This window comes from Crocodylus siamensis, chromosome 5, assembly GCF_052110815.1.
Source record: "Crocodylus siamensis isolate JL-2025a chromosome 5, ASM5211081v1, whole genome shotgun sequence".
Classification (NCBI taxonomy): Eukaryota; Metazoa; Chordata; order Crocodylia; family Crocodylidae; genus Crocodylus; species Crocodylus siamensis.
The window spans coordinates 158,579,769-158,606,229 of NC_143399.1; the positions used below are offsets into that span (position 1 = coordinate 158,579,769).

Genomic DNA, 26,461 nt, shown 5'->3' on the forward strand with positions numbered 1-26,461 from the left:
CCATGGGGGTGGGGGAGGGCAGATTGAGGGCCGCATGGTGAGGGAGTGAAGGAGTGAGGCAGCGCTGGGGGCACTGCCCAGCCGGGGCAGTGTGGGGCCTGGAATCCAGGGTCAGGGCAGGAATATGTGGCCGTAGGGCCTGGCCCAGAAACAGTAGAGAGCCACAGGCAGCTCATCTGGTAGGAGGCAAGGGGTCTGGCTCCCTGCTGCTGCATGCACTTCCAGGTTTGTGCATGGGGTGGAGGCAGATGTGGGCTCCCTGCCCTGCTTCCCTCCCACTGTGGGCCTCCACAGCCCAGTGGGTGGCACCTGGCGTGGCAGGTCAGGGGGGCTTGGTGCTGCCACCAGGAGCCCCATGCTGGCCAAGCTGCAATAGCAAGGCACCCACCGCCCACCCAGTAGCAATGGGATGCACAACTCCGCACTGCTGCTGTTGCTGCCAGATGGGTAGGGGGCGCCTTGCCATGCAAGTGCAGCTGGTGTGGAGCTCCTGGCAGCAGCACTGAGCCTTCCCATGCTACTGAACCAGGTCCTACTCTTGGGCCTATGGAGGTCCCTGAGGGGAGGGTAGAAGGGCAGGAAGCCCTGAGCCCCTGCCCGCGACGGGTTCCAGTCCAGCTGTGCCACCTGTAGGGGAGGGAGAACTACGCTCTAGGCTCCACTCCAGCCACAGCAGCTGCCACCTCCCACAGGTGGCAGCTAGAAATTGGGTGCTGCTGAGGGAGGGCAGGGGGCTGCGGGCACTGTAGCCTCCGGCAGGGCTGGCAGGGGCAAGGGGTTGCAGGTCACGAGTGAGGGGCACCAACAGGGCTAGGGGGTGGCAGGTTAGGAGTGAGGGGCTCTGGCAGGCCCTAGGGGGCTGCACGTTGGGAGTGAAAGGTACCAATAGGGCTGAGGAGGTGGCAGACTGTGGGTTGGGAGTGAATGGCACCAGCAGAGCCAGAGGGCTGTGGGTTGGGACTGAGGAGCACTGGCAAGACCCATGGGGCTGTGGGTCAGGAGTGAAGGGCACTGGCAGGGCTGTGGGGGGCTGAGTGGGAGTGAGGGGCACCAGCATATCAGGGCTGCTTGGTGCCACAAAGCAGGGGGGACAGCCCCAGCTGGACCTGCATCCTGGTGAACAAAGGGGGCAGAGGGAGCTCTGATTTTCTATGATAAAAAAACCAAAATCGAATGCCAATATATATAGGTATTTAGGATTTATTTTATTATAAGGATTGAGGCACTGGTAGGCTTCCAAAGTACTTTAAAACTGTAAAGAAAGACAAGGTTCTTTGGGTGAATCTGACATCTTTTATTAGACTAATTTAAATAGTTGGAAAAAAAAAATTTGGCAAGCTTTCAGATTTAAAAACCCTTCGTCAGGCTGAGGAAGTCTCTGCAGTTGGTGTGTGCTCTTCCTGGATGGAATGAATAGTAAAGAAGTCAGAATCTTTACTATTCATTCCATCCAGGAAGAGCACACACCAATCGCAGAGACTTCCTCAGCCTGATGAAGGGTTTTTAAACCCGAAAGCTTGCCAATTTTTTCCCCCCAATGATTTAAGTTGGTCTAATAAAAGATGTCAGGTTCACCCAAAGAAACTTGTCTGCCTATGTCCTTAGACCAACACAGCTATGGCCTACACCCCTGTTTACACTGTAAATACATCAATAAAGCACTGTGTTCATCTGAGACCTATATATATATAAGTGGAGCTTCATTTTAATCACAGAAAAAAGCAGATTTTGGGAGGTGTTTTTTAAATCAGAGAATTTGGGATTTTTAAACAGAGAAAACCAGGAACCCTGGTTATCACCTTCATATGTAACCTTGTCTGAGAGGTGGAGATTGGCAATTTTATGGATAAAATCTAGCAAGAGTCTACTATAGTGCTATCTTATTCTTCCCCATGGATTAGACTTCATTCCTTTATCCATGAGCAAAAAGAAAATGTCACATCAGACCAAATGCAGTCTGTCTTTTCTGTTTTATTCTTAGTTTTCCTAAATATTCATCTGAATGAACAAGTGTTAACTGTATTATCCCTATGTCATTGTGACTGACATACACAGCAACTCAGCACTCCTTTGATTTTCTACTATTTCTCTTTGCTCCCACAGCAACAGTACTGTGAAGCAAACTGCCTGTGCTTGTTGAAGCTCCCTGTTAATTGCTTTGGCTGTAACCCTAAATCCATGTGACAGCACCATTCAGAAGGAGGATGTCTGTCCAAACTTTTGTCTAATCATTTCAAACAAGTACATTTTCAGATGGTCTATTTTTAAACCTTATACATAATGAAATAACTTATAAATAATTTGATTGGCATGTTGTCTTTGTAACAGTTGACTTGTTTCAAATTCTTGGCTCAGCTTCAGCTTCAATTAAAAAATGTACTTTTCAAGCCATATTTTTATTTCTTGCCATCAGACATGCAGCTTTTTGAATGTATAAGCTAGGGCTTGATGATATTATACACCTCCATTAATTATGTTACCAAGTCATAAAATTAGTTTCCTGTTTCTTAAAGTTCTGAGAGCTTGGTATGATCTATGAGCACATTCCTTTAGGAAAGACGGGGAAAGATTGCTTATACTTTCACTTTCAATAGGTTAATAACATATAATCCTACTTCCCTTGAGGCTACTTCATACAGTGAAACGTAGTGGCGCCAGCACTGTCTTGTTTATCTTAATTTGAAATTTCAATCTAAGCTACTTTCATTTACCACTTACTCCACACAGTATATCAAAATGCCTACGCTAGTTAAAACAGATATTGGTATGCTTAATTTAAAGAAAAATATAATTCTTGGATATAAGAATCCATTCAGTATGGAGAGAAGAAAAGGAAAAAAACCTTCAAAGTCTGAATGATTCATTCCAACTCACAAAAAAAAGCACACTTTCTGTCCATGTTATTGATTGTTGCACTGCATAATAAAAAGTAAAGCATTACTTAGGGTTTGCAGACTTATCATTCCTGTCAGTTCCTTCACTGTTTTGTCAAGGTGCTTCAACTGGTTGTTGTGAAGCAGCAGGACTTGTAATGAACTCAAGTGTTTCAGAGCACCTGAAAGAAAATAAATAACAAAGTATTCTTTCCATAACAAACGTATGTCACATCTGATTGCCTTGGTTTTCTTTCCTCTGCTATCTCTTCCTTTCTACTCACATCACCTGCATTTATCTCTTGCTTTCCTGTCCCCGTTTACTGATTTCTCTCCCTCATCCTCCCCTCAGCAAATCTGCTTCCACATGCATTGTCTCCTTTCCTCTTTTTTACTTTGTCTCATACAAAGCTAACGTTAGATGATCCCTCTTCCTCATCCTTTACCTCTGCTTCACTTTTCTGTCCCACAAGCTTCAGTTCAATGCTATCTATTTTAGACCATCAATTCTAACACAAAGTCAAATGCAAGATACTCTCTTGTTGAATCTGTCACTCCTTTCTTTAACCTCTTAAGTAATTCTCATTTGCCTACCATGTTAAATTTAAACTTTTTGTTTTCCCTCTCTAATTTCTACACTATTCTCATCCAAATATTTTAGTCAGTGATGCCAGTGTTACTGCTATCTCTTCCGATATCTTGGTACCTTCTGTATTGTCTCCTATCCTCCCAATTGCCTCTTAAAGAGTCATAAGTTCCCCATGCATCTCACAGACATTAACTAGCATATTTTAATTTCCTTTTCCATCCCATCTTGGTACCTTGGTCCTGCATATATAAAAAGATAGTGTTAAAATTTTTGTAAAGCGTGGACAGATTCTTTCTTCCTTGTTAATGTGTAAAAAGAAGCAAAAGTAAAATGGCAATTTTAAAGAAACAAAGATGAAATTTCATAAGACGCCAGTTTTGCAGTTACTTCACAGAATATAACTGTGTTTTAAATGTCTGGTAAAGACACTGCAGAATCTTTGTGAATGCATAATGAATGAAACATTTTTTAAATTTAATATCCTTTATTTTCATGGCATGTAGTTCAGCACTGGTATCAGTTTATTATCACATACATATATATAGTACCCAAAGGGCAATCTTAATTGAATTACGGTGTGCCAGTCCCCCACGGGCTTCAAATTATTAATTCTGTATGTTCATTTTGAAGGAAAGAATTTGTCACACTAGATAAAAAAGGTACTGTTCTAAAGGAGGCATGATTTCCTCCATCAGAATTCTTATATAATAAAGGGCTTAGTCTGTCTGTCTGTCTGCCCATAATGCTCTCGGAGCACTCTGATTGATTGGTTAGTGGAATAACCAATCAGAATGTGGAGCACTGCCATGATGGTGGAGACAGAGGGGATGGAGCAGAGGGGTGAGGCCAGCGTTGCTGGGCTCACCCCCGCCCGCTCCATCCCCACCATAGCGGCGCTCCACTGCCTCTGAGGAGCAGGGCTAGGGAGAGGCAAGGCCAACAGCACTAGAGTTGGCGGCAGTGCAGGGCTCTGGAGGACGGGGACGGAGGGGATGGCAGTGAAAGCTTCCCCCCCTCCCACTGGGAGGTGGCGGTGGTGTGGGGTGGCAGCACTCCATCCTGCCCCATCATTCTTGACAAGCAGTTCACTAGTGCTTCAAAACAGTTTTAAAATCAAAATAATATATTTTCAGTTCACTTTTAACATATAAAGGCGATCTTGGTTATAGTTCACTTCCTGCATACATTTTGAAATAGCCAATTAATAAACAACAGTTCTGAAGCCAAATTCAGCCATGACATAAGCGGATACAGTAGAAGTGAACCAGGCTTGAACTTCATCCCAAATATTGCTATACAACCACTCAAGCTTACAATAATAGGTCAAGTTCCTAAAACATGTACATGCTGTTACAAGTTGAGGGCAGTTATTTTCAGCTACTATTAGTGAGTCAAAGAGTGCAGAACACGTAAATCAAACTCATTCTGCATTCTAATGCATGGAAAAAAACTTCAAACCTTTGCTCAGGAATTTATAATTTATGATGATACCTGCTATATCTCTCAAGTCATTGTTGTTAAGGTAGAGTTCTGTCAAGCAATAATTATTAATCAAGAATGTTATCTCTTGGATCTGAAACAGAAGAAAAAGGAAAACAAATACCTGTAAATCTAATTTTTACTTTTGAAAAATATTAATTAATACATCCAACTCAACATTTACCTTAAGAAATTATACCAGCACTAACTAATTTGAAGAAGAATGAATTTGTTCTGTTTCATGAAAAATGTTCAAAATTTAGTTAGGTTTCAAAGATCACAAAAATTACAATTACAGCAAAATTTATGCTTCTAGCCATGTTCACAGTAAACTGTGTTATCTTCAGTTCCTGTCAGTTTTCATTCCCTAAAAGACTTCCTGTTTCTCCCCTTGTACCTGTCTGTCTGCTACACTATAGTGTTCAGGGCATAAGGGGAATGTTCATGCTGCTTCAGGTATATTGACGTTAACCTGCTTAAGCAGTCTCACAATGAGAAGCTGAGATCCAGGGCTATCTTAGATATTTTTGCAAAGCATCCAGTATCATACAAAGCTAACAGAGCATGATTCCAAACCAGTTTAATTAAGGCCTGTTGCCAAAGCAGCAAACCTCTGCTTGACCAGTCCTCCTCTGTACTTGGCTGTTGTACTGACCAAAAAGTGAGAGTGCCAATGGTGACCATTATTAAAAGAAGACACTGTAAAGTGGTTTAAGTACAAGCAAGAATGGGAAGCAAGATTCCATTTTCAGTGTTCATTTGACCCATGTGACCAAACATGCCAAGTTGGAAATATGCAAAACAACCTTAAATCTAAGCTATGCTGACATTTCTCTATGTTTAACACATCTTTTTGTTTTTAGTAAGACCCTTTGAACCTTAGTTCAGTTGAGGTGAAGTCACAAAAACACATTATTAAAGGGAACCACCTGTTCTCTTTTAAGTTAAGGAGAGTAGGGCCTGTATTCTAGAGTAGGGCTGTCCAACTGGTGATCTGTGGATTGCATGCAGCCTGTGGTCCCCTGCAACCACATCTTCCAATGCTGTGCACCAGGGGAGTGCCTGGTTGGGCCACATGCCACCAGTGGTCCCCCTGCAGCAAGGGGCCATGTACCACTCATACAACTTGTACTGTAGTGGGGCATGGAGCTGCATGCTGCTGGCACTGTCCATAAGGCATCATGGGAAATCCCAGGGGATCATGTGCCACTGGTACAGCATAGGGTGAAGGGAGGATTGGGGATCTCAGAAGTCTGTCCCCATAGTGTATGGCCTATGTGGTGTGCAGGCCCTAGCTGTGCTGAAATCAGACAGACTTGCTCTACAGCACTCAGCTGAAACTGCACCCCCTAACAGATGCCATCCTGCTACTTAAGTCTGAAGTAAGGACATAGATATTGGTCATCAAGCCTTATCTTCTCAGACTTGTGTCCTTTACAGAGATATAAAGTAGCCTAATATCTATGGATCAAGTTCAGCTCCTCCGTGTTCCCAAATGTTAGAGTCTTTTTAGATTTATATAACTTCAGGTCTTTCAACCAAGTTGACATAAGATGCTATATAATTAACATTGGCCCGAGGCAGAATAAAATTATACACTCCCAAATGAAATGGAATGTAAAGTAGTTTCTCTGCTGTTCACAGAACTGCATACTTATCTTGGGAAGTACTGTTGTATACACAGTGTGTTCCTAGGTACTGAGAACAATGAGATGTGCAAACTGTGGTACAGCAGCTTAGAAAAACTAAAACAGTATTTCAGAACCTATGATGTTTTATTATTTATACTATTTTCATGTTTTTTTTAAAGATCAATGAATAAAAGAGTAGGCATGTGTTTAAGGGCAAGAAGTTCTGGTTATATGCTTTGGTTTTCTAAATGAGATAGTTTTGTCATCACCTGTTATTTGAAAAAAGGTTTTGCACTTAATACTTTTCACTTCCATCACACCTGTCACATGAGCATCAGGAGTACTTTGTAAATCATTGTCTAAAAAAATCTGTATAGGATATGGTAAGTAAAATAATCTTTATACAAATAAACTAGGGTACAGTGGCTAAGAGTATAAATAGATGATGCCAAAGGAAGTCATCAGCTGTGCCAAGATGTGACCCATCCAAGCTGATCTACTTCATGAAGCAAAGCACATCTTGTCTGTTGTTCTGCCTGTTGGTCCCAAAGGACAGCAGGCGATGCGTTTCCCCCCTTGCAGAGATGCATTCAAAGCAATCTCTGGGGCATGTCTGTACATGGGGAAAGCCAACTCTGGTGAGACTACTAACCAGCCCAGGGGATCCCAAACAATGGAACCCAGGATTGGGCCCCCAAACCCCCAGGAGTGCCTCTCAAGACAGGCTGAAGAGTGCAGGCAGCTCTGGGCTGACCGTGCTCTCCCACCATAAACCTAACAGATGTCTGCTGTAATAAACCAGCATGAATTGGTGCTATGTTGCAGTCACAAATTTGAAGCATTTATGGAGATATGAACATCTGCTTGCTTAGCCTTTGTGCCTTCATAAAAATGTTTATGGCAGTACAAAAGGTGACATTTGTTTCTGCCCTAAGTGACTGAGGATCACAGAGTGAATCAGTGAGCTGGGAATACAGTAAACTAATGCCACCTGAGGATCCGATTCCCATTGTCTTGCTTTAACCATGGGTTTAGATCACAGTCTTAACCACAAGTAATTCATGGAGAGTTTGCGACCTGTACTTCTCATTGGTATAAGGTACACCTCACTTCCATGCTCTTTATCACCATTTCCTGCATGCAGATGGAAACAGGCTCTGAAAAGTTGACAGGCAGGATGAAGCCTCAACTCTACCACCACTGCTGAAGTTGCTAACAGCAAATTTATCTTGCTGCGTCAGAGTGACAGAGTCTCACAGCAATACCTCCATGTTGTAGTTTATTGCCTGAGAAGCAGAAGAGAGACAAGGGAAATTGTCTCCCAGAATGATAATCTTATTCCCGATATGCTATGGATTAGATCATAAATTGACAGTCTAGCCCAGTGGTTGTCAACCTTTTCTAACTCAAGGCATCCCCCAATAGACTCCAGGAACCCCCAGCTAAACTCACACCACCCTTCAGAAAATGCTCTCTTAGCTTTCACTTGTTTTTCTTTTCTGTGGGCAAACAATAGAATATTTTTTCCGTTACAAGAAACTTGGAAAGATCACAATGGGTTAGAATGTTTTTAACAGCATGGATTCCTGTAACAGCGCAGGGTCCTAGGGGCAGCCATGAACTCCCCTAGCACCCCCTACCATGCCAATGTGGTATTAAAGCACCCTCACATCTCACATGCCACATCTTTGATGTCAACAATGTTGAAGGGAGGCTGCCTTTCATCCTCTCTGACATGGTGCTCTGATGCATCTCAGTCTCTGTTCCATTTTGGGTGACTCAATGCACCCCAGCCTTATGGGCTATGTGCAACTCCAACCATCCCTGTACCACATCCTAAGCCTCGCAGATGTACTGGACATTGTTTGGTTGATTTCACTCTCCTGCACCCCACCGGCCCTTCTGGCTTGCCTCACAACCATGCTCCCTAGCACTTGTCAATCTTTATCCCTGTTCCGGGGCTTGAGACACTGCCCACTCTGGGGGTTCTCACACTGGGGCTCAGGCGGCTGTAGCCATACCTGGCCCCCAAATCTCCTAGGGTCTTAAACCTCCTGTGAGACTCAGGCAGCCTCAGCTTCACCTGGCCCCCAATCTTCTGCTCCCCTTCTCAGGGCTGGAGTCAGTGCACCCTTGAATGTTGCACCCTCTCTGGCACCAGGGTCCCCACACTACCATGGAGCCCCTATGAGGCCTCCTCTAACCCCTCACCCAGTCCACCAGTGTAACAACAATAAAAACAATAACACAAGCCCCTGGGCTATAACACAAGGCTAAACCTCATGGCTAAACATTCTTCAAACTACACCACATCTCTCACCCATATAACTAGCAGCTTATACAATCAGGCCTTTTTCTCTTTCCCTTAGTCAGGCAGTACTCCTTCTTCCTGGCTGCTAGCAGAAAAAGAGCACTTATAGCCACCAGTCTGTTTCATAGTGGTCAGCCCTGCCCCTTCTGGTCGGCTGACTCACCAGGTGTGGGCCCTTAGCGCCTCCTGGTTGCCCCTAGCAACCAGCACCTGAGCCCATATTGCTGCTTTTCAGGTAGCAGGCACCTTAGTGCCCTGCTACAGTTCCTATTAGAAGTGTCTGGGTTTATTTTGTGAATCACTGTAACAGGGTGGTCAGTCACCTTAAGGTGAAGCTAGCCCTGTTGAGTAGCTGCAGGCTGTAGGGAGCTATGAATAAGGGCATGACTCACTAGGAACTTAAAAACCCAGAGAGGAAAGAAGAAAGAGGGACTATGGGGGACCAGTTTGGAAGCAGGATCCACCTGTGACTAGAACAGCTTGCTACAGTGAGGGACCATGCTGCTGTGCTGGGGGCTAGAAACAAAGGGGTTCTTCTCTGAGTGTCTGAGCTAGGACATCAGGTTTTGGTTTTTGTTTGTTTACTTGTCTGCTTGTTTAAAAATTTGGTTTGAGTTAGGAGGAGTAGCTGAGGAGATTCTCAAGGAACAAATCTGCCTGCTGAAGCTAGCAGGCCACATAACTCACAATCATGTTTGTACACCTAATAACAATAACATTGCATGACAATCCATGGCACCCTTGAAATGAATTCAAGGTACCCTGGTTGAGAATCACTGGTCTAGTCTTTGGCTGTGTTAACAAACAATTTTTTCACTGCCTTAATTCTGGGCAGCACGCAGTATGGAAAATGCCTTAATTTTTTCTAAAATCTTTTGAGTTGTAAAACACTTGTTCCTTTGGGTGAATTAAGTGTCCAAATATAATTCTTTATCACTTAAAAAAAATCAGCTGCTACTGTAACATGCATATCAAAGCATATGTTTCTGATCATATTTATTCCATTAATTTTTCAAAGAAAAGATTTTTTTCTAATTAAAAATGTTTATCCATGTAGTATATGCTATTATGTATTAGCAAAAGTCTGAGGTGATAAGGTAACTTCATTCTAATAACATGTTTTATTACCTTATTGTTGTTAAGCCACAAATACTTTAACATCCGAAATCGTGACAGAGTCGGGATGACTTTTAGTCCTCTAAGGGAAAAAAAGAAAGTGACCTTGCTTTAATATTACTCAATCATAGTTTAATCTTTAGTAAAATAATGCTATACAAACATTTTAGAGCAACTCCTCAACATTTGCCACAGAGGGCAGGACATGAAGAAATGGGTTAAACTGCAGTGAAGTAGATTTATGCAAAATTCAGATTTAGATTAAATCTCAGGGGCAAAAAAAATACTTCCTTACTATCAGAACAGTGGAACATGAGAGCCAGGGAAGTTATGGAACCTCCTTTACTGTAGGTTTTCAAGGAGAGGCTGGACAGGCTTTTGGGGATATCAGGCAAAGTAACAAGTAGTATAGAAATAGTGCATCCTGCATTTGTGCAGTATTTGCTCCTAAGGTTAGGCCTTTGATTCTGACTAGTCTACATAAACTGTAACAGGGAGAGACATACAGAACAGAACAAGATGGCAGAGATGGGAATATGATCGGTGCTTGAGAGTATACTCACATACCGGAAGCAATGCGGAAAGGGAAACAAACTCATTTTAAAGGAAACAAATCTCAATTTTTTTCTAAACTGAGTTTTTTTTCTCCCTGAAAGAACTGACTTTAAAAAATATATATTTTTCTGTTGGGAGACCCAGCTGCTTTACTGTTCCCAGAAATATCACTTAAAATATATAGAAAAAATCTTACATTTTGGAAAGACCAAATTAATGGGAAAATTGTTACTTAAGGTATAGCATAGATCTTCCAAGCATAGTATAAATGAAGACTGCATGGAAGAATACATACCAAATGCATGGATGTACTCCTGAGAGAGCCTGGAATTTCTAGTATTAAATATTACTTCTTTGAATCAAATTGTCATTTAGGGATTGGGGTTTCAGTTATATGTCATGTAGTCAACTGAGCTGCTTTAACACATTGCGATGACTTTCTCTTCCCTCCAGTATTTCTATATTTTATTACGCTCACTTATTAGATCTCATTTTAAGCTCTTTGGTAGCTCTCTAGGGCAGAGACTGCCTCTTAAGTCCTTGTAGAGTGGACTTCTTTGATTACTCATCTAATAAGATGGGGCTTTTTGGTCCTATTGTAATTAATAATAACTTTTCCTAACTAGTGTTGCAGTGTTGTTGTAGCTATGATGATCCAGGGAACATGCAAGAAGCAAAATTTGTTTGGCAGTATCTTTTATTGGATAAGCTATGTATTTGGGAAAGATGTTAGACTTGAGGGAGTGTATTTTGTGCCTGAAAGCTTGCTTAACATCTCTCTCAACTACTTACTTGGTTCAATAAAAGATATTGCCAAAAGACTCTTGTTTTCCTAACCAGATAACTTAAGCTGAGATGCCCAGTAATTCTTTTAATATTTGTTTCAGTAACCTTAATAAAGGATTTTTATTTCCTATATATTATTATAAATGAATCTTGAAAATTGACTTAATAAATGTAATAATATTTTTCGCTGACTTGTACGTTGCTCCAGTGACTTGAGTGTTTTGTAAGGAAGCCATAGGATCAGTAATGATTAACAGCACATCATCAGCCTAAAGCAGTGGTGCCCAACCTTTTTGGCCAGCAGGCCAGATTGGCAATGCCCAGTCCACAGGCAGGACCCAGACGGTACACTTGATTCGGCACCCTGACAAACATGGCAGGCACCATCTGGTTGCATGGGGATGTGGGGCAGGACAGCCCCACTGCAGGCCTGCAGGGGAAAGGAGCTTGACCTGGCCCTGTGACAAGGGGGTGGCAAAGCCCCAACCTGGCCCTATAGGAGAAGGAGGCATGGTCCAGCCCCAACAGGAAGGGGTGGGGGGAGGGGAGCTGGGCATGGCCAGGCACCAGTCAAGCCCCATAGGGAGGGAAGGGGGCATGGCCCAGCCCTGATCCAGAAACAGGGGGGCATAGCTTGGGTCTAACCAGCTGCACAGGGAGTGGTGTTTGGCTATTTGGAGAGCGGAGGTTGGCCATATTATTTCTAGACCCATGGGGAACCATGCAGGTCAGATGTGATGGCTCGGTGGGCTGCATTTAGCCAGTGGGCCAACCCCCAGTTCACAGGCTAGACCTGGCCCAGGAAGCCATGTCATTCTGCCTATAGGGTTCCTCCAAGCTGCTCCCTTGCTGCCAAATTTCCAGACCTGTGGGGACCCCTGTGGGCTGAATAACATGGCCCTGTGTGCTATATTAGGCTAGAGCAGGCTCACATATCAGCCCCATGCCAGTCTTCCAGCCCACAGGCTAAAAGGAAGAGCACCACTGGCCTAAAGAAACTAATCTTTTTTTTGTGCTTGGATAATAAATGTGCTTGGATTAAACCCCATTTATTTGGCTGTGGGTTTATACACTTAAGCTCCCTTACTCTTATAGCCTATATTGTCCAACACAGAAAACACTGGTCCTCTGTTAAACTGGTGATTTCAGCTTCCTCAAAATAATCCATGGGCAAAGATTTGGCAAACACTTATCCATGTGCTTCACTTCACAACCATAAGTACCTACATTACTGATAGGAATACATTTAGGCATGAGAGTGTTTATAGAATCAGGTCCTTTGTGTTGACCTGATCTGTTTTAGAGGGCTGTTGTTTAATTTTTTTACACTGTTTATAAATAAAATCCTGTACTATTTCTCAGTCTGCAAAACTAAAGTTTCCCTCATACTGCCTCTTAGCAGAGAAATTATCTTGCCATCTTCACTCTGTTCTTAATTTACAGTCTGCATTTTAATTGCCTTTACTCCCTCCCTAATAATATCATTGTTTCAGCTATCTCCAAGCTTGTTCTGTTCTTCCTGGTACTAAGGCATTTAATTAGCCCCAGGTAGAGATTAATTCAAGATTTTAAGAGAGTCTGTCCTTTTTTTGTATGTCTTCCAGCCTTTGCATGTCTTCTACTAACTGATCCTTCATGGCCTCCAGCATTCTTCTTACCTACAGCTAAGCAATTTCCCTATGATGATAGCTTTCAGTGTCCAAAAGTAAATTTTTTCATGCTCCTTTAATAGCAATAGTTTAAAAATATAATTTAATCTCCTCTAGTCTGAATGAATTTAATAATGAAAATTTCATTTTCTCCTTAGTTTAGCTAGCAAAATGCATGTCAATCAACAGTAAGGGGCGTGATCTGATACTGAGATTGGCTGAGCTTCAAGATTTACATAAACCAGGATTAAAAAAAATCACCCTTTACTGTGAAATTCTGTTTTCTCCATTTATCAAACAGACCAATTTACATCAGCTTTTACAAGATGGCTTCACTGAAAAATGGATCACTACTGTATGTACCATCTGATCTGTTCTTTTTTTATTCTGTAACAGAATTTCCTACACGATGAATAAATTCACAGATTTAACTATTTCAAAATCAGGAAATGCAGATGTTATGGTTTCAGGAAAAGCCTTAACTCTGTCTTTGTGTGTGCTTTATGATAATCTTTAATTATATGATCACACACTTTTTCTCAAATCATAGAATCACAGGGCTGAAAGGGACCTTGAAGGTCATCTAGTCCAACTACCTGAACAGATGGAAGATGTGCCATTCCTAAACCATACTAGCTAGGTGATTATCTACCTCTTCTTGAAACATTATCCTTGAAACATTATCCTGCCTCTTCTTGAAAACCTAAATACCTTCATCTGGCAAGCTTGTTCCACTGAAAGTTTAGTACAGGCATCCAGCCACAGCAAACAGCATTCTGTTGCAATTTGATTGCTGCAGCTTTCATTCCAAAAGGCACTGCTCCTCCTATCTGCTGTATGGGACCACTGATGTCCTCCAACTCTTTGAAGTAAAACCTGAAGCAAATAACTAGACAGCTCATCCTTCGCTCAACAACCCACTGTAAATTAAATTAAACAAATTAAACCTGGATTGAACAAATAATCCACGTTCTACTGTATTTCTCCTTGAGTTTTGCATGCATCACATATGGTTTTATACAATCATACATGAATCTTGTATTGTTTTCATTATTTCATGCTAATCTAATTTTATTTTCTCATTGACTCACATTTCTGATACATTAACTAAATTACATCTCTAAATTACATATTTTAATAATTTTGTCAGCACCTATATAGTATGTTTTCTTTCTGGAGCAGTGGAGTCTCTTAAGTATAAATCAAGGGATGACACAGATTTGTAAAGGCATTGGGACACCTAAAAATGCAAGAAGATACCTAATAGGATTCTCAAAAGCACCTAATTCCCATTAATATCTTTATGCCTCTGAATACCAACCACTGCTGGCTAGCTAATTTAAACCTATGAGTGAGGTAATTAGCTTTCAATATGATTAGTCTATGTAAGCTACTACTTACAAAAGCTTAATCTATGCATCTCTGATTTAGTTAAGTCTATAAAGATGTGAATTTACCCTGCCTTCTATGTATGTCAAGCCCATCTTCACTATTTCTTTTCTTAAGTCTAGTCCATGCACATCATTATTACATTCATTATGTGTTTTGCAGAATATCTGATGGGTGCAATAATACAAAAACTTATCACACGCTATACCACCAGGTATTAGTAAATATTAAAGACCTCTGTATTAGCATTGTACATTGTACTTACTGTCCAGCAAGATACAATACTGAGACATCTGCATCCCTCTTATAACCACAGAGCTTTAGCTGTTTTTCTATTGCCTGATAACATACAACATAAACATTATGTCAGCATAAACAGTGCAACATCTTGCAAGCAACAGCAATGAGATCTAAAGTAGACACAGAGAGACATTAGAAGTTTCTATCCTCAGTTGATAAAACTGTCATTTTTCATATCTAATTACCATGTTATATTTATTCCACTGTTTTGTGTTCTGCATAGTATTCCTTTTCTTTAGATATAGACATTTTTACAAATTCCAGGGAAAAAACACATCACACATGGTGCATACTGATGTTATTGAATGCTTTGAGATACTAAAACCATGCTAACTCTTGTTCATGACCAACAAGCCTGCAGCGGATTAGCAAATCTTGAAGGTTAAATGCCTATTATACAAATATATGCATGGAGTTTAACTTTATGCATCAGCAGTTCCACTGACATACAAAAATGAAGTCAGAATTAGAGTCTAAGCAGCTGAACATGATTTAAAATAAAAACCTACTTAAATCCCAAAATGTAACTTGAAAAAACTGTGCTGTTACTTATGGTAGTGCTGAAGTGATGTTATAACCCTGATGGTCAAGGAAATATGCATGAGGCAAAGATTTGTGTGGGTGATATCTTTTATTTGACCAACTGCATGGTTGGGATAGTTTTAGATGAACTTTTGAATGCAGGGCATTCTTCTCTGCCCTGCATTTAAAAAGCTTTGTCTAATACTATGCCAACCATGCAGCTGGTCCAGTAAAAGGCATCACCTGTTGTCAGTTATGATTGTTCAGTATGCTTTGTCAATGCAATTATTTTCATAATTACTAAGTATTGTTATAGCTCTCAACTATTAAATGCTTGCCAGAAAGCAGGAGAATATTGAATGGTGATTACTATATAGTGGGATGTCTACAGCATCCCCCAGATGTTGTATGGTCTGAGATCACTCAGAAAGTTAAATTATATCACTCTTTAGAGAGGAGGAATGAGAGAGACTGGGATCATTCTGTAGAGACACAAGGGCTTTGGTGTATTGCCAAAATCCCACTCTGGAGCTGGAGAACTTTGCTGTTCGTAGAGTGACTAGAGATGGGCCGAGAGAGGTTCTTTGTTTGTGCCCCTCACAGTGCTCCCCCTCGGTCTCCCTCCTGCTTTCCTACCCGTTGTATTGGAACCTCTCCCTCCACTCTGTACCCTGCTCTGTCCTGTCCTTCCACAGCATCTGATGACTTGAATTCAAGTGCTCTCTCTTCTCTCTCTGTATATATCATATTAGATATGTATGAATGTATCACAAGCTTACATGGAGTTATTAGGATTAAATATATCTTAGTCTAGAAAGAAGCATGTCTCTTTGTGGGCGATATTGAAAAGAGGGGAGCAGATGGTGTAGTACAGCAGTGCTCAGCCTTTCTCGGTTGGTGGGCCAGATGTGCAGTGCCTGGGTGGCCAGGCTGCCTGGCCCCAGTCCGGCTGTACAATGAAAGGGGAGTCATACAGGGCCCTGGCCCAGGTGCAGCCTCGCAGGAAGGAGCAGGGGTGGCACCGTTTTTGGGCAGTGCCAAAAACACCCACAGCCTCCCCTTGTGAGGTGCTGGTGTGCCAGAGGAGCCGTGAGGGGCCCAGCCCCTTCCTCACTATCCGACCCGAGGCACAAAACGTGCCAAGCAAACCCCCTCTGCTGCCTTGCTCTGGCGCCCGTGGGGGGGAGGGACCGCCCGGCAGCACTGCCCCAGCCTGGCCGGGCGGCGGGAAGGCGCGTCGCGGCCCTGAGGGGGCATGGCCTGGCTGTGACCCGCTCGCTGGGCTGGGGGTCGGGCGGCGAATCTGCCCCCGGCCCCGCTTACCCCGGGTTACAAAACGACCGGATCAAATTCCTGGAGGCCCCGCGGGGGCGGAGGAGACTTGTAGCCCGGCACAGAGTTGCGGCCTCCCCGGCTCACCCGCTGCCCGGCGCCCGCCGCCATCTCCGCGTCCTGTTCCTAAGCGACCGGGTGGGCTCCCGCCGTCTGGGCCGGGCCGGGCCGCGGGTCTGTGACGGAGCCGGGGCGCCCCCCTCAGCCCTGCCTCTCCCCGGCCCCGCGGGCACAGGCCTCTCCCTCCCGCCGGGGTTGCGAGGCACCTAGAAGAGGGCTGGGAGGGCCCGGCCTGGCCCGGTGACAGCCGCCCTTGGGCCGGCGCTGCCCCTTCGCTTCAGTACAAGTTTTCAACCAGGCCCGGTAAGCCTCGCCCGCGGGCTGCCGGACCACGTCTGTGGGGTGGAGCAAGCGGGAGAACAGCATCACGCCGACACCAGGGGCTTAACGGGGCCCACGGGACGCAGGATCCCCGCTCCTGTGTCCACTGGATGACAAGGCCGAGGAGCGAGCCGGGCCACGGAGACGCCACCGCGGGAAGGACGTGAACTGTGCACGAAAACGCGCGGCCGCGGGTCCTCCGACATTTCGTCCGTGCCTGCCTCGACTTCTTCAAAGATGGGGAAGGGATGAGCGACTGCCGCAACGTCCCCTGGATTTCATTTCCACGGAGAAGTGAGGCAGGTGCTTCTCCGCCACCTCAATAGCTTTAAACGAGTGGAAACCGCAGCCACGGGCCATCAGATTTCTTAACAGCAGACAAATGCGGCGGGGGCTGGGGCACACGGTTTATGAGCCGGGATCCTGGTTTTCTCTGCTTTAAAAAAAAAAATCCCCAATTCTTGGTTAAAAAAAAGTAACCGCAAATCCACATTTTTCTGTGATTTAATTGAAACACCACTAATTATATATAGTGATGTTTAATTTTAATCGTGGATAAATGTGGATTTGGGGTTATTTTTTTTAACCCGAAAATCAGAGGTTTTTTAAAAATCAGCGAAAACCAGAATCCCTGCTTACGAGGTATGGCTGAGGGAACTGGGTTTATTTAGTTTGGGAAAGAGAATTTAGTAGCAGCCTTCAACTACCTGAAGGGTGGTTACAAAGAGGATGGAGCTCAGCTGTTCTGGTGGCAGATGACAGAACAAGGAGCAATGGTCTCCGGTTGCAGCAAGGGAAGCATAGTTGAGATATTAGGAAAAAAACTCTCTCACTAGGAGGGTAGTAAATAGGGTGACCATACGTCTCAGTTTGACTGGGACAGTCCCAGATTTTGAAGGCCGGGCCTAGCCTGTTGGGGAAAATCAAAAAACTGAGTCTGGGGCATGTGGGGTAGTCCAGCAGGGAGGCAGTGCAGGATGGTGTGCTGGGCAGCTCCACCTCCCTGCCAAACTGTGCCCGCGCCAAGGGAGGTGGTGTCATCTCCATCCCTAGAGATTTTTAAGACCCAGGTAGACAAAGACTTGGCTGGGATGATCTAGCTGGGAATGGTCCTGCTTTGAGCAAGGGGCTGGGCTAGATGAGCTCCTGAGGTCCCTTCCAACCCTCATTTTCTATGATAAATGACAGCAGAAATATCTTCAGTCGCTGATTTTAGAAGCTAAAATATCCCTAGGGATTTGAGTTGAAATGAATGAAACGCGCTTTGAAAGGAATTTGTGCATGGAAATACAGTTAACTAACTGTTTATCTTCACAATATAGCAATTTTTAATAAAAATGACAAAGCTACCTCTTTGGAATTTTGTAAGGGAAGATGGCCCTTCGAATAACAGAACCCATGTTTTCACTTCTTTAATAGTAAAATGGCATATTCAGCAGCAGGACTGATGAGCCTGGTTGTAATGCAGAGGTGCTTATCTATAAAGGATTGCCTTACTTGTCTGCAACTTCCACTGAATGTCAGTGGAACTTGGCCTTGAAATAAATCTATATATACATGTCTTTGAAACAAACTGAACCATGAACAAGCATTTTAGACTGATCACAACTAAGCTTATTCCCCAAACAAGTGCACTTGCTAGTCCTATTCCTTTGTGATTAATGCCTTTTCTTCAACTGTTGAATTCATCCCACATTTGGCCTACGGAATCTGGGCCTATCCTGGCCAAACCAGGACATATGGTCACCCAGGTACTTATCCCTATTTTCTATCATATGAGCAAACTTAAAATATGTGTTGCTATGTGGACAGTCTATTCTTCTGCATTAATCCACACTGTACTAAACTGGAATTTATTGGAATTTTCCGTTTATATTATCTCCCATTGTTCTAACTGTAATGTGCAGTGCATACTAATGGTCTGATACAAGATATCAGATTTACCCAAAGAACTTTGTCTGCCCATGTCCTTAGACCAGCACAGCTACAACATACACCCCTGCATACTAATAAGTACTAATGAAGATGCATGTTCTGTAGGGCTTAAATATAATCTAAAATTTAGTGATTTTACTATTATGTCTGAGCAAGACAGGATAGGAAGCAATTCCATCAGTAAAAAGCCAGTGTGTTATACTTCTACACAAACTTAATTATGTTCCCCAAATACTATATTAATGAGAGATTGTTTTGGTTTATGCTGTTTATCTATTTTAATTAATTCCTAGAATCTCTGTGTCAGTTATTATCTTGCTAGCTTTTATTCCACACAGAGTAGTCTAGCTAACATTAATCAGACCATTGCTAATTTAGGGTCATATTGCAAAGTCATTTTTTTTCAGTAGATCTCACCATTGATTTCAGTGGGGAGCCCTACTGAAAAACTGATGGCATAATGTGGTCCTTGAAATGTAACCATGGGCAAAGGGGAATTATTTGCTCAGCAACTATGAAGGACATTCAGAAACATGCTGTCCAGTATTTTAGTTATTTTAAGTTAGTAGAACGCCATGTTTCCTGCTAAACTCAGTCACTTCTTAGAAATAATATGATTCTGGCTTCTGTTTTTTAGTATTTATTAATTTGAGTTTTCAAGGTTTATTTTGAGGAATGTGGGTGGTTTAATAGATATCAAAAACTGAAGTTTGAAGGGGAGGTTTTATACAATGTAATAACAGGCATCAGGGAAACAGCCTCTGAATCAGAACTTCCTAGACTTTAAATGCTGGAAGCTACAAGTGAGAGGAACAGTGAAAAAACCCTGGTCACACCCTGTTCACTTTCCCTTTCAGCATTCAGTCTCTGCCACTGTAAGACATGGGATACTGGGCAAAATGGACCGATGGTCTGACCCAGTAAATGGTAAGTCTTATGTAAATATATTTTCAGGAAGTTCCCCCAAAATCTTGTCTAAATAGGATCTACTGTAATTTTTATCATATCTATAAAAATGACTTAAATATTTGTTTTGTGTCCTTTTTAATGATCCCTTAGAGATTGTGTGCTAACACAATTGCATTTAACAGCATGAATTCTGTATACATTTTTGTTTACTTTCTCAGTGAAAATCTGATGATCCCAAACATATTTTCCTGAGGTATTAGCAAAATTAAGCATTTTTATCAATAATGTCTACCTGATATAGGCCTAAAGGTTACCATCCTCTCACAGTCTTACGTAGTTTTGGGAGATTTTTGAAATAACTCAGAATTTTGGAATGTTAGAAGTTCTTCTTAGAAGATATATTAGTGTGTATGGTGCAGAAGAGATGGATGAAGGTACATTATAAATTAAATATTGCGACTGATTTAACAGTCTCTTGTCAGCATGCAGTCAGTGGAGCATTGCCAGGATGAATTTGATCCAGCGCTTCTACAACGGTTATGTTTCTTTTGTTGCCAAGTATCATTATTTTATTGTCCAGCTTCAGTCACATGCTTTCATTCACTCTTATAGTGCCAGGTAAATGTGAAGCTTCTAGTATGTCATGTATCCTGATCCTAGACTAAATTTATACTCCTTTTCCTTTTCTCCCAAATGCTTTTTAGTATCATATATGCTACTGCTTTTGTCTTTTTCAAGTGCAGACCATCCTATTTTTCTCGGCTCTGGCATGTATACATTGATAGTTCAAAATGTCATAATCAATTGTAGAAGTGCATCTCACAACTCTGATCAGTGTGAAAAAGATTCCCATTGAGGTAATCACATATTTTTTCTACAATACAGTCTCTTGGAATTGTTCTATTTCACCTACCAAAAAGAGAATACTTGAAGCCTTTTGAAATTATATTTTGATAAAGAGGTATCTCTCACTTCGAGTAAGAAATTCCAACTTGCATAGAAATAACTGAAATAAAGTTACTTCTGAAGTTGTTGGTAAGTTTTGCTATAACTATGTTGTACATTTGAAAATAATTCTTCAAGCAAAATATCTTTCATTTTTATACCATCATATCTAACAATATTATTGTGAAAGGAAATATAATATTGGAAAGATAAAAGTCATCCTTCATAGGAAAATACTATATTAACATACAAAGTTCACTCTTTATAGTAAAGTTAAAATTTCTCTATCATTGAAACAGTGACATTATAACTGGGAAATTAGATTTAGAGCTCAGCACTGTTCTTACTAATGTCAGATGGCGAAACAATGACACTGCACTCAACAAAGACAGGATCAGATTTATGTTAGGTCACCCTGTCCTTGTTTCATAACCTGCAAATCATGAGAGAGAATCTAGCCTTTCATTTTAAGAGAAATGAGTTTCAGCACTTATTTATACAAGACATAGCACTGCAAGGGACTGGCTATGCCATTGAGTACAATCTCTGTAGCTAACTGCATGCAATTCTAATATAAAAAAAGAACTTAATCTGTCTGTCAGTAACACTTTTGTTCAAGTGGGCATGTGCTGCTGAGATATGGTTACCATACATCTGGGTTTCCCCAGACATGTCCCTGCTCTTTGAGCCCTCTGATCGCTGTTCCAATGGGTTTTTATAAATCTGCCTAAATGTCCATGATTTCCCTTTTTCTCTGTTGGTGGGAGCAGGGGGAGGGTGATTGGAGGCAGTGGGAGCACACACTGACCTGCCTGCAGCTGTGGATGTGACAGACCCAAGCGGTGTTCTCTGCTGCCTCCGATTGTCTCCCCCTGCTCCCACTCCCGGAGCACAGCAAAATCCCGGACATTTGGTCAGGGCAGGGAGAGTGGGGTCTGCAGCTGCAACAGAGTGGTGTGGGGTGGGAGAGGGTTGCCTGCCTGTCCAGTGTGGGAAAGGGGTAGGAGGCAGCAGGGTACTCCATGGCCAGGTGGCAGTGCAGGGTCCAGTGCCTGTGTTAGGAGTGACTGAGTAGCCAGGAGCCACTGCCGGGGGAGTGGGGTGGACAGGGAGGGAGAGGGGCCCTGGTCAGTCTGCCCGTTGGGAGTGAGGGCCAGCAGCAGGATTGGGGGAGTTGTGGCTTGGCAGGGAGGGACAACAGAATGGGCAGGGGCAGGACCACCCTTTGGGGTCAGCCGTGTAAATGCATCTTTGAAATTCGTCATTCATGGATGGGGAATTGGCTAGTTATTAGGGCTGTGCGAAGCGCAGTCCCTGATTTGATTTGGCAGAGATTCTATGGCCAAATCTCTGAATCAAATCAGGAGACCCTTTAATCTCTTTGAATCGAATTGGAACCCTCCAAATAGATTTGGAGAGATTTGGAAAGATTTGCTGATTTGGACATAGACACATCTTTAAGTGTTTTTTCTACATACCTCAAGGTACCATGAGGTTCGTCAACACTGCGATGCTGGGGCGGATGGAGCATCTCACAGGAGCACGGCGGGGTCCCCAGCTTGCTCGATGGCAGACCCAGAAATGGACCAGAAGCACTTTTGGTCCATTTCCAGGTTCGCTGGGGAGCATGCTGGGGGCCTCCCCTGCATTCCCCCAGCCTCAGCGACTGGGGCCTCCTGGTCTGGGGGGCCACCTGGGGTCCCCCTGTGGCCAATCGCCAAGCTGGGGAGTGTCAGGGGGCCCCCAGTACACTCCCCAGTGGACCCAGAAGTTGACCAGAAGTACTTGCGGTCCACTTCCAGGTTTACCACCAAGCATGCGGGCCTCCCCATTCTGCCCCCACACTCCTGTGGGACACTCCATCCACCCCAGCATTCATGAGCCATACCTTGTACCTCAGGGTATGTAGAAAAAACATTTAAAGCTGTGATGTCTATGGCCAAATGTCTGATTCTCTCAATCAGCATTGAATCTTCAGATTCAGCCAAATCGAATTGGGACAGTGACCAGAACCAACTAATCAAATTACTGTCCCCGATTCAGGTCAAATCAGCATCAGAATTGAATACGGCTCATTTCGCACACCCCTACTAGTCATATAATATAATCCAAAATTCAGGAATTTATTGAACTGTTTTTTTAATTATTTGCAAAGCAAATCAGCAATATTGATAAGCTTCCTGATCGCTATCTATAATTTGTCCATTTTTACATGTGTACAGAGTAAATATGAGGTGGGTGGTATAAACTAAGTGAGATTAAGCATGCTTATAAACATGCCTGGGAATAAGAGTGATTGTTAGAATTTTAATAGGGCATGTAGAATATTGGAAAAATTTAAGTGAACCCCGACAACCCATCAGGCACTATGTGCACATTTAGGTGCCTAAATGCATTTTTTTTTTAAAATCTCACCGTAGTGAGATTTCATAGTGATAATTCCGTCTTCTTAAAGCTTCCCTACTTGGTCACTGCTTGCAGGTTGTTCAGAATGTGCTTGGGTTTACTGACCTTTATTCCAGATTCTTACTGGTTTTTATTCCAGATTCTTTTAATTGGTTGTCAAAAAATTGAATATTAAATTTAAGATTGCATAGTTTAGAATTTGTACAGCTTGAGTATATACACCTCACAAATAATGCATATCCAGTAAACTATCCAGCAGAAATCAACAAGAAATGTGTCAGTGTAGGACAGGGTTGAGCAAAATGCGGCCCGCAGGCTGAATGCAGCCCACCAGGCCTTTCTACCCAGCCCACAGGGCCCCTTAAAAATTTAGAAAATTAATATTTATCTTCCCCTGGCTGCAGCCCTCGACGGCTTGCCAAAACTCAGTAAATGGCCCTCCACCCAAAATAATTGCCCGCCCCTGGTGTAGGAGGTGGATCCAATTCTTTCCCCAATTTAAATTCAAATAAAGAGCATAAAGATTTCAGGAGATTAAATTGAAAAGGCATACTGCTTTTTATTTTATAGTTTTAAAATGGTCTCATTTTTTCAGTTGTAAATATTACGTTAATATTTAATCAAGGCCACATTATAAAACTTTGGCCAGGAGTTTTAAAGGGATGAATGATTTTGAGTGCCTCATTAGTGGGTATCCAGCTTAATATAGTTCCTAAAAGGTCTGGTTCAGAAAATGCTAAGCTTTCTTTGAAAAAAAACCACACCTCTCTAATGCGTCTCAAAATGCCCACCAAAAATTTAAAGAAATTAAAAGTAATAGTAAGTTTTTTAAAATGTTGGTCTTAGCATTTTCCAGAACATTCTTTGCATCCAAGAGTTTATCCACATGTAAACAGATGAGGATGTGTGCAGTCCAGTCCACTGAACAAAGCTATGATCTAAGGCCAAGAGGTAAGCCAAGAGCTGGGACTAGCTGCCTTAGCTAGAGCATACTGGACCAAGCCATTGCAAACGCTAACAGTACCACCATTTTTACTTTGTGTTCCATTGCAGTCCAACTTTAAATTTGGGACTGGAGTAACATGAATGCTAAGGCATGTGGCTAATAGCCTAAAGGTCACATGTTCAAGGCCTTAGCAGAAGTGCTCATGATGTAGGCTGTCAGATTCCAATGAATCTGTGATTTCTGCTAAATACCTTTTCATAAACACATAAAAAGGGCAAGTTTTAAATTCAAGGCTTTTAATCACCTGGAAGAAAGAATTCAAAGAGATGGAATCCTTCCCCTAGCCTGTAGTAACGCTAGCCCAAATAAAGTGAGTGGCTGGGCCTGTGGATAGGCCCTGGGAAGCAACTAGGAGGTTAGTAGGGTTGGGGCACAAGTTACCGAAACAAGAGTGGGGAGACGAGATGTTGTCCAGGATGTAAGCCAGTCAGGAGCCAGGGGTCAGAGAACTGGTGCCAAGTTCCAGGGAAAATCCAAGATCAGGGACAAAGAAGCCAAACCAAGTCAGGATGCCAGGAAAACCAGAGAAAGCAGAACCAGCACTGAGGTTCAGGGGAAATCCAAGATAAGGGGCAGGAAAAACCAAAGGCAAGTCAGGAGAAGTAGAGAGAACTTGGAACAAGAGGCTTGCTAGAACAGACTAAGGCTATGTCTATAGCTTGAGACTGAAAGCATGTTTAAAAGGGGTGAATGGCACTTTCAGCAGCCAATATGGATGCAGAGAACTTGGTCAGCCAACTTAGCCAGGGGCAGAGGTGGTAACTCACATGCTTGGCCCAGCCAGGCCTGATTGATCAGAGTCCCTGATATGAAGGGGATGGAAGTCTCCTCCTTTTGAGGACCTCTTTTTCCCTCTAATGTAGTATTAGATTCAAGAAAATTTTCCAGCACCCATATCCTTACTGGTACTCTGGGATCAGATGTCAAAGGTAGTTAGGTACTTAATGGGATATTCAAAATTTCCTTAGATTTGGCACTTAACATCCATTTACTCCACTGAATAAATCAAATGAGCGATGTTTCGACACATTTAAAAGTGCCACTAAATACCTATCTTGATATTTAGATAGCTAAGTTACCTAAAATATCTAGATTTTGGTCTGTACTTAAAAGACAACAGAAACATTTTAAAACCTTTCAGAAATTTAATTTTACTTACTCAATATGGATCAGTCCACAGTGGGATATTTTTCCTACAAAATTTCCCACTCTTAGTAATGTAAGTTCACCACCACAGCTGGTAGCTGCACTGAGAATCTTACTGAAGATAAGTCTAAGGCATTTAGACTAGTTTTGAATACCGTATTACCTCAGTTTTCTAAGGAGTGTTCTAAAGAACATAATATTAAAAATATATCAGCAACTGCCTATAAATTGCCTTCACCACAGGCCCACCATTGCTACCAAAAATACAGCTGAACCAGTATTAAAAGTGGAATTTGTCGTAAAAAATGACTCTAGTGTACACAGAACCTACACAAGATAACATATTTCCCCAAAGAAATCAAAATGACAAGAGACAAGCAAAAAACAAACCAACCAAAAAAACCCCAAGAACCACTACATTGGAGCTGGTTTCTTTGTTTTATCTATTACAGTTCAAATCACAAAAACAACTCCAGCATTGAATAATTATATCAAAATTAAAAAGCATACCCGAAACAAATTTCCACTGACCTGCTCCAAGACTACCTTGAGGCTCAGAAAAAAAGTTTTAAAAACAACTTCAGCAAAGCTAGAAAGCAGTTTTTATAGAACTTCAAAGTAGTTTAAGTAGCCCCAATGAGAATTTAAAGCAGTTCCCACAGAGCTTAAAATATCCCTAAGTAAAATTCCAAAATGGCCTTTCACTACTTCAAAGCAGCACTAGCAAACCAAACAATATAGCTGGAATTCACAGCTCTCATAGAACAGTGGGTGTAGACAAGTGCATGTGTGGCCTTCTCAACATCACAACTAGCCTTTTCTACTTCCAATGCCCTGTCTCCTTTCCAGACTTCAGTGTTGATCTGTAAAGAACTTAACGGTGTAGGGCTTAGTAAGACTAGAACTCCTTGAACGTCACTGGAAGTCAGGTTGGGGTAGTGCAGATTTTTTGGATGGCTGAGAGGAGGTTCTGCCTAGTGGTTCATTGAATGAAGTTTGTAGGCTAGAGAATGGTGGAAGGTGGCGATGGGACTAGTGTAGATGGTTCATCCTTATGGGATAGTGTGGCAGGGCACTGTTGGTGCCTGCCACTTTAAGAGCTGAGCCAAGCAGCCACCAGGTTCTTCATTGTGGCGACCATTTTAGATCTCTGGCTGCCTATATAAACAGAGCAATTTGCTGCTGGCAGGCCAGGCAGTAT

At 42.5% G+C, this 26,461-nt stretch overlaps 1 protein-coding gene and 1 long non-coding RNA gene across 3 annotated transcripts in view; one reads left to right on the forward strand and one right to left on the reverse strand.

Annotated features, from left to right (window-relative positions):
- LRRC72 (leucine rich repeat containing 72) overlaps positions 1-21,000 on the reverse strand; it is a 34,748-nt gene extending 13,748 nt beyond the window's left edge. The window contains exons 1-5 of one of the 2 annotated variants that reach the window (XM_090046854.1): positions 16,524-21,000; positions 14,644-14,717; positions 10,012-10,079; positions 4,954-5,035; positions 2,942-3,055 (exon numbers count right to left, since the gene is read on the reverse strand). In XM_090046854.1, the coding sequence (XP_089902980.1) occupies positions 2,942-3,055; positions 4,954-5,035; positions 10,012-10,079; positions 14,644-14,677 (298 nt within the window). In that variant the 5' untranslated portion in view covers positions 14,678-14,717; positions 16,524-21,000. Of the gene's footprint in view, positions 1-2,941; positions 3,056-4,953; positions 5,036-10,011; positions 10,082-14,643; positions 14,718-16,523 lie in introns of both variants that reach the window. The other variant, XM_090046853.1, reaches the window with a different exon arrangement.
- The window catches only part of LOC149864822 (uncharacterized), a 42,867-nt gene continuing 36,111 nt past the window's right edge, over positions 19,706-26,461 (forward strand). Inside the window, exon 1 of the long non-coding RNA XR_016442293.1 lies at positions 19,706-19,775. This is a non-coding gene — a long non-coding RNA (uncharacterized LOC149864822). The remainder of the gene's footprint in view (positions 19,776-26,461) is intronic.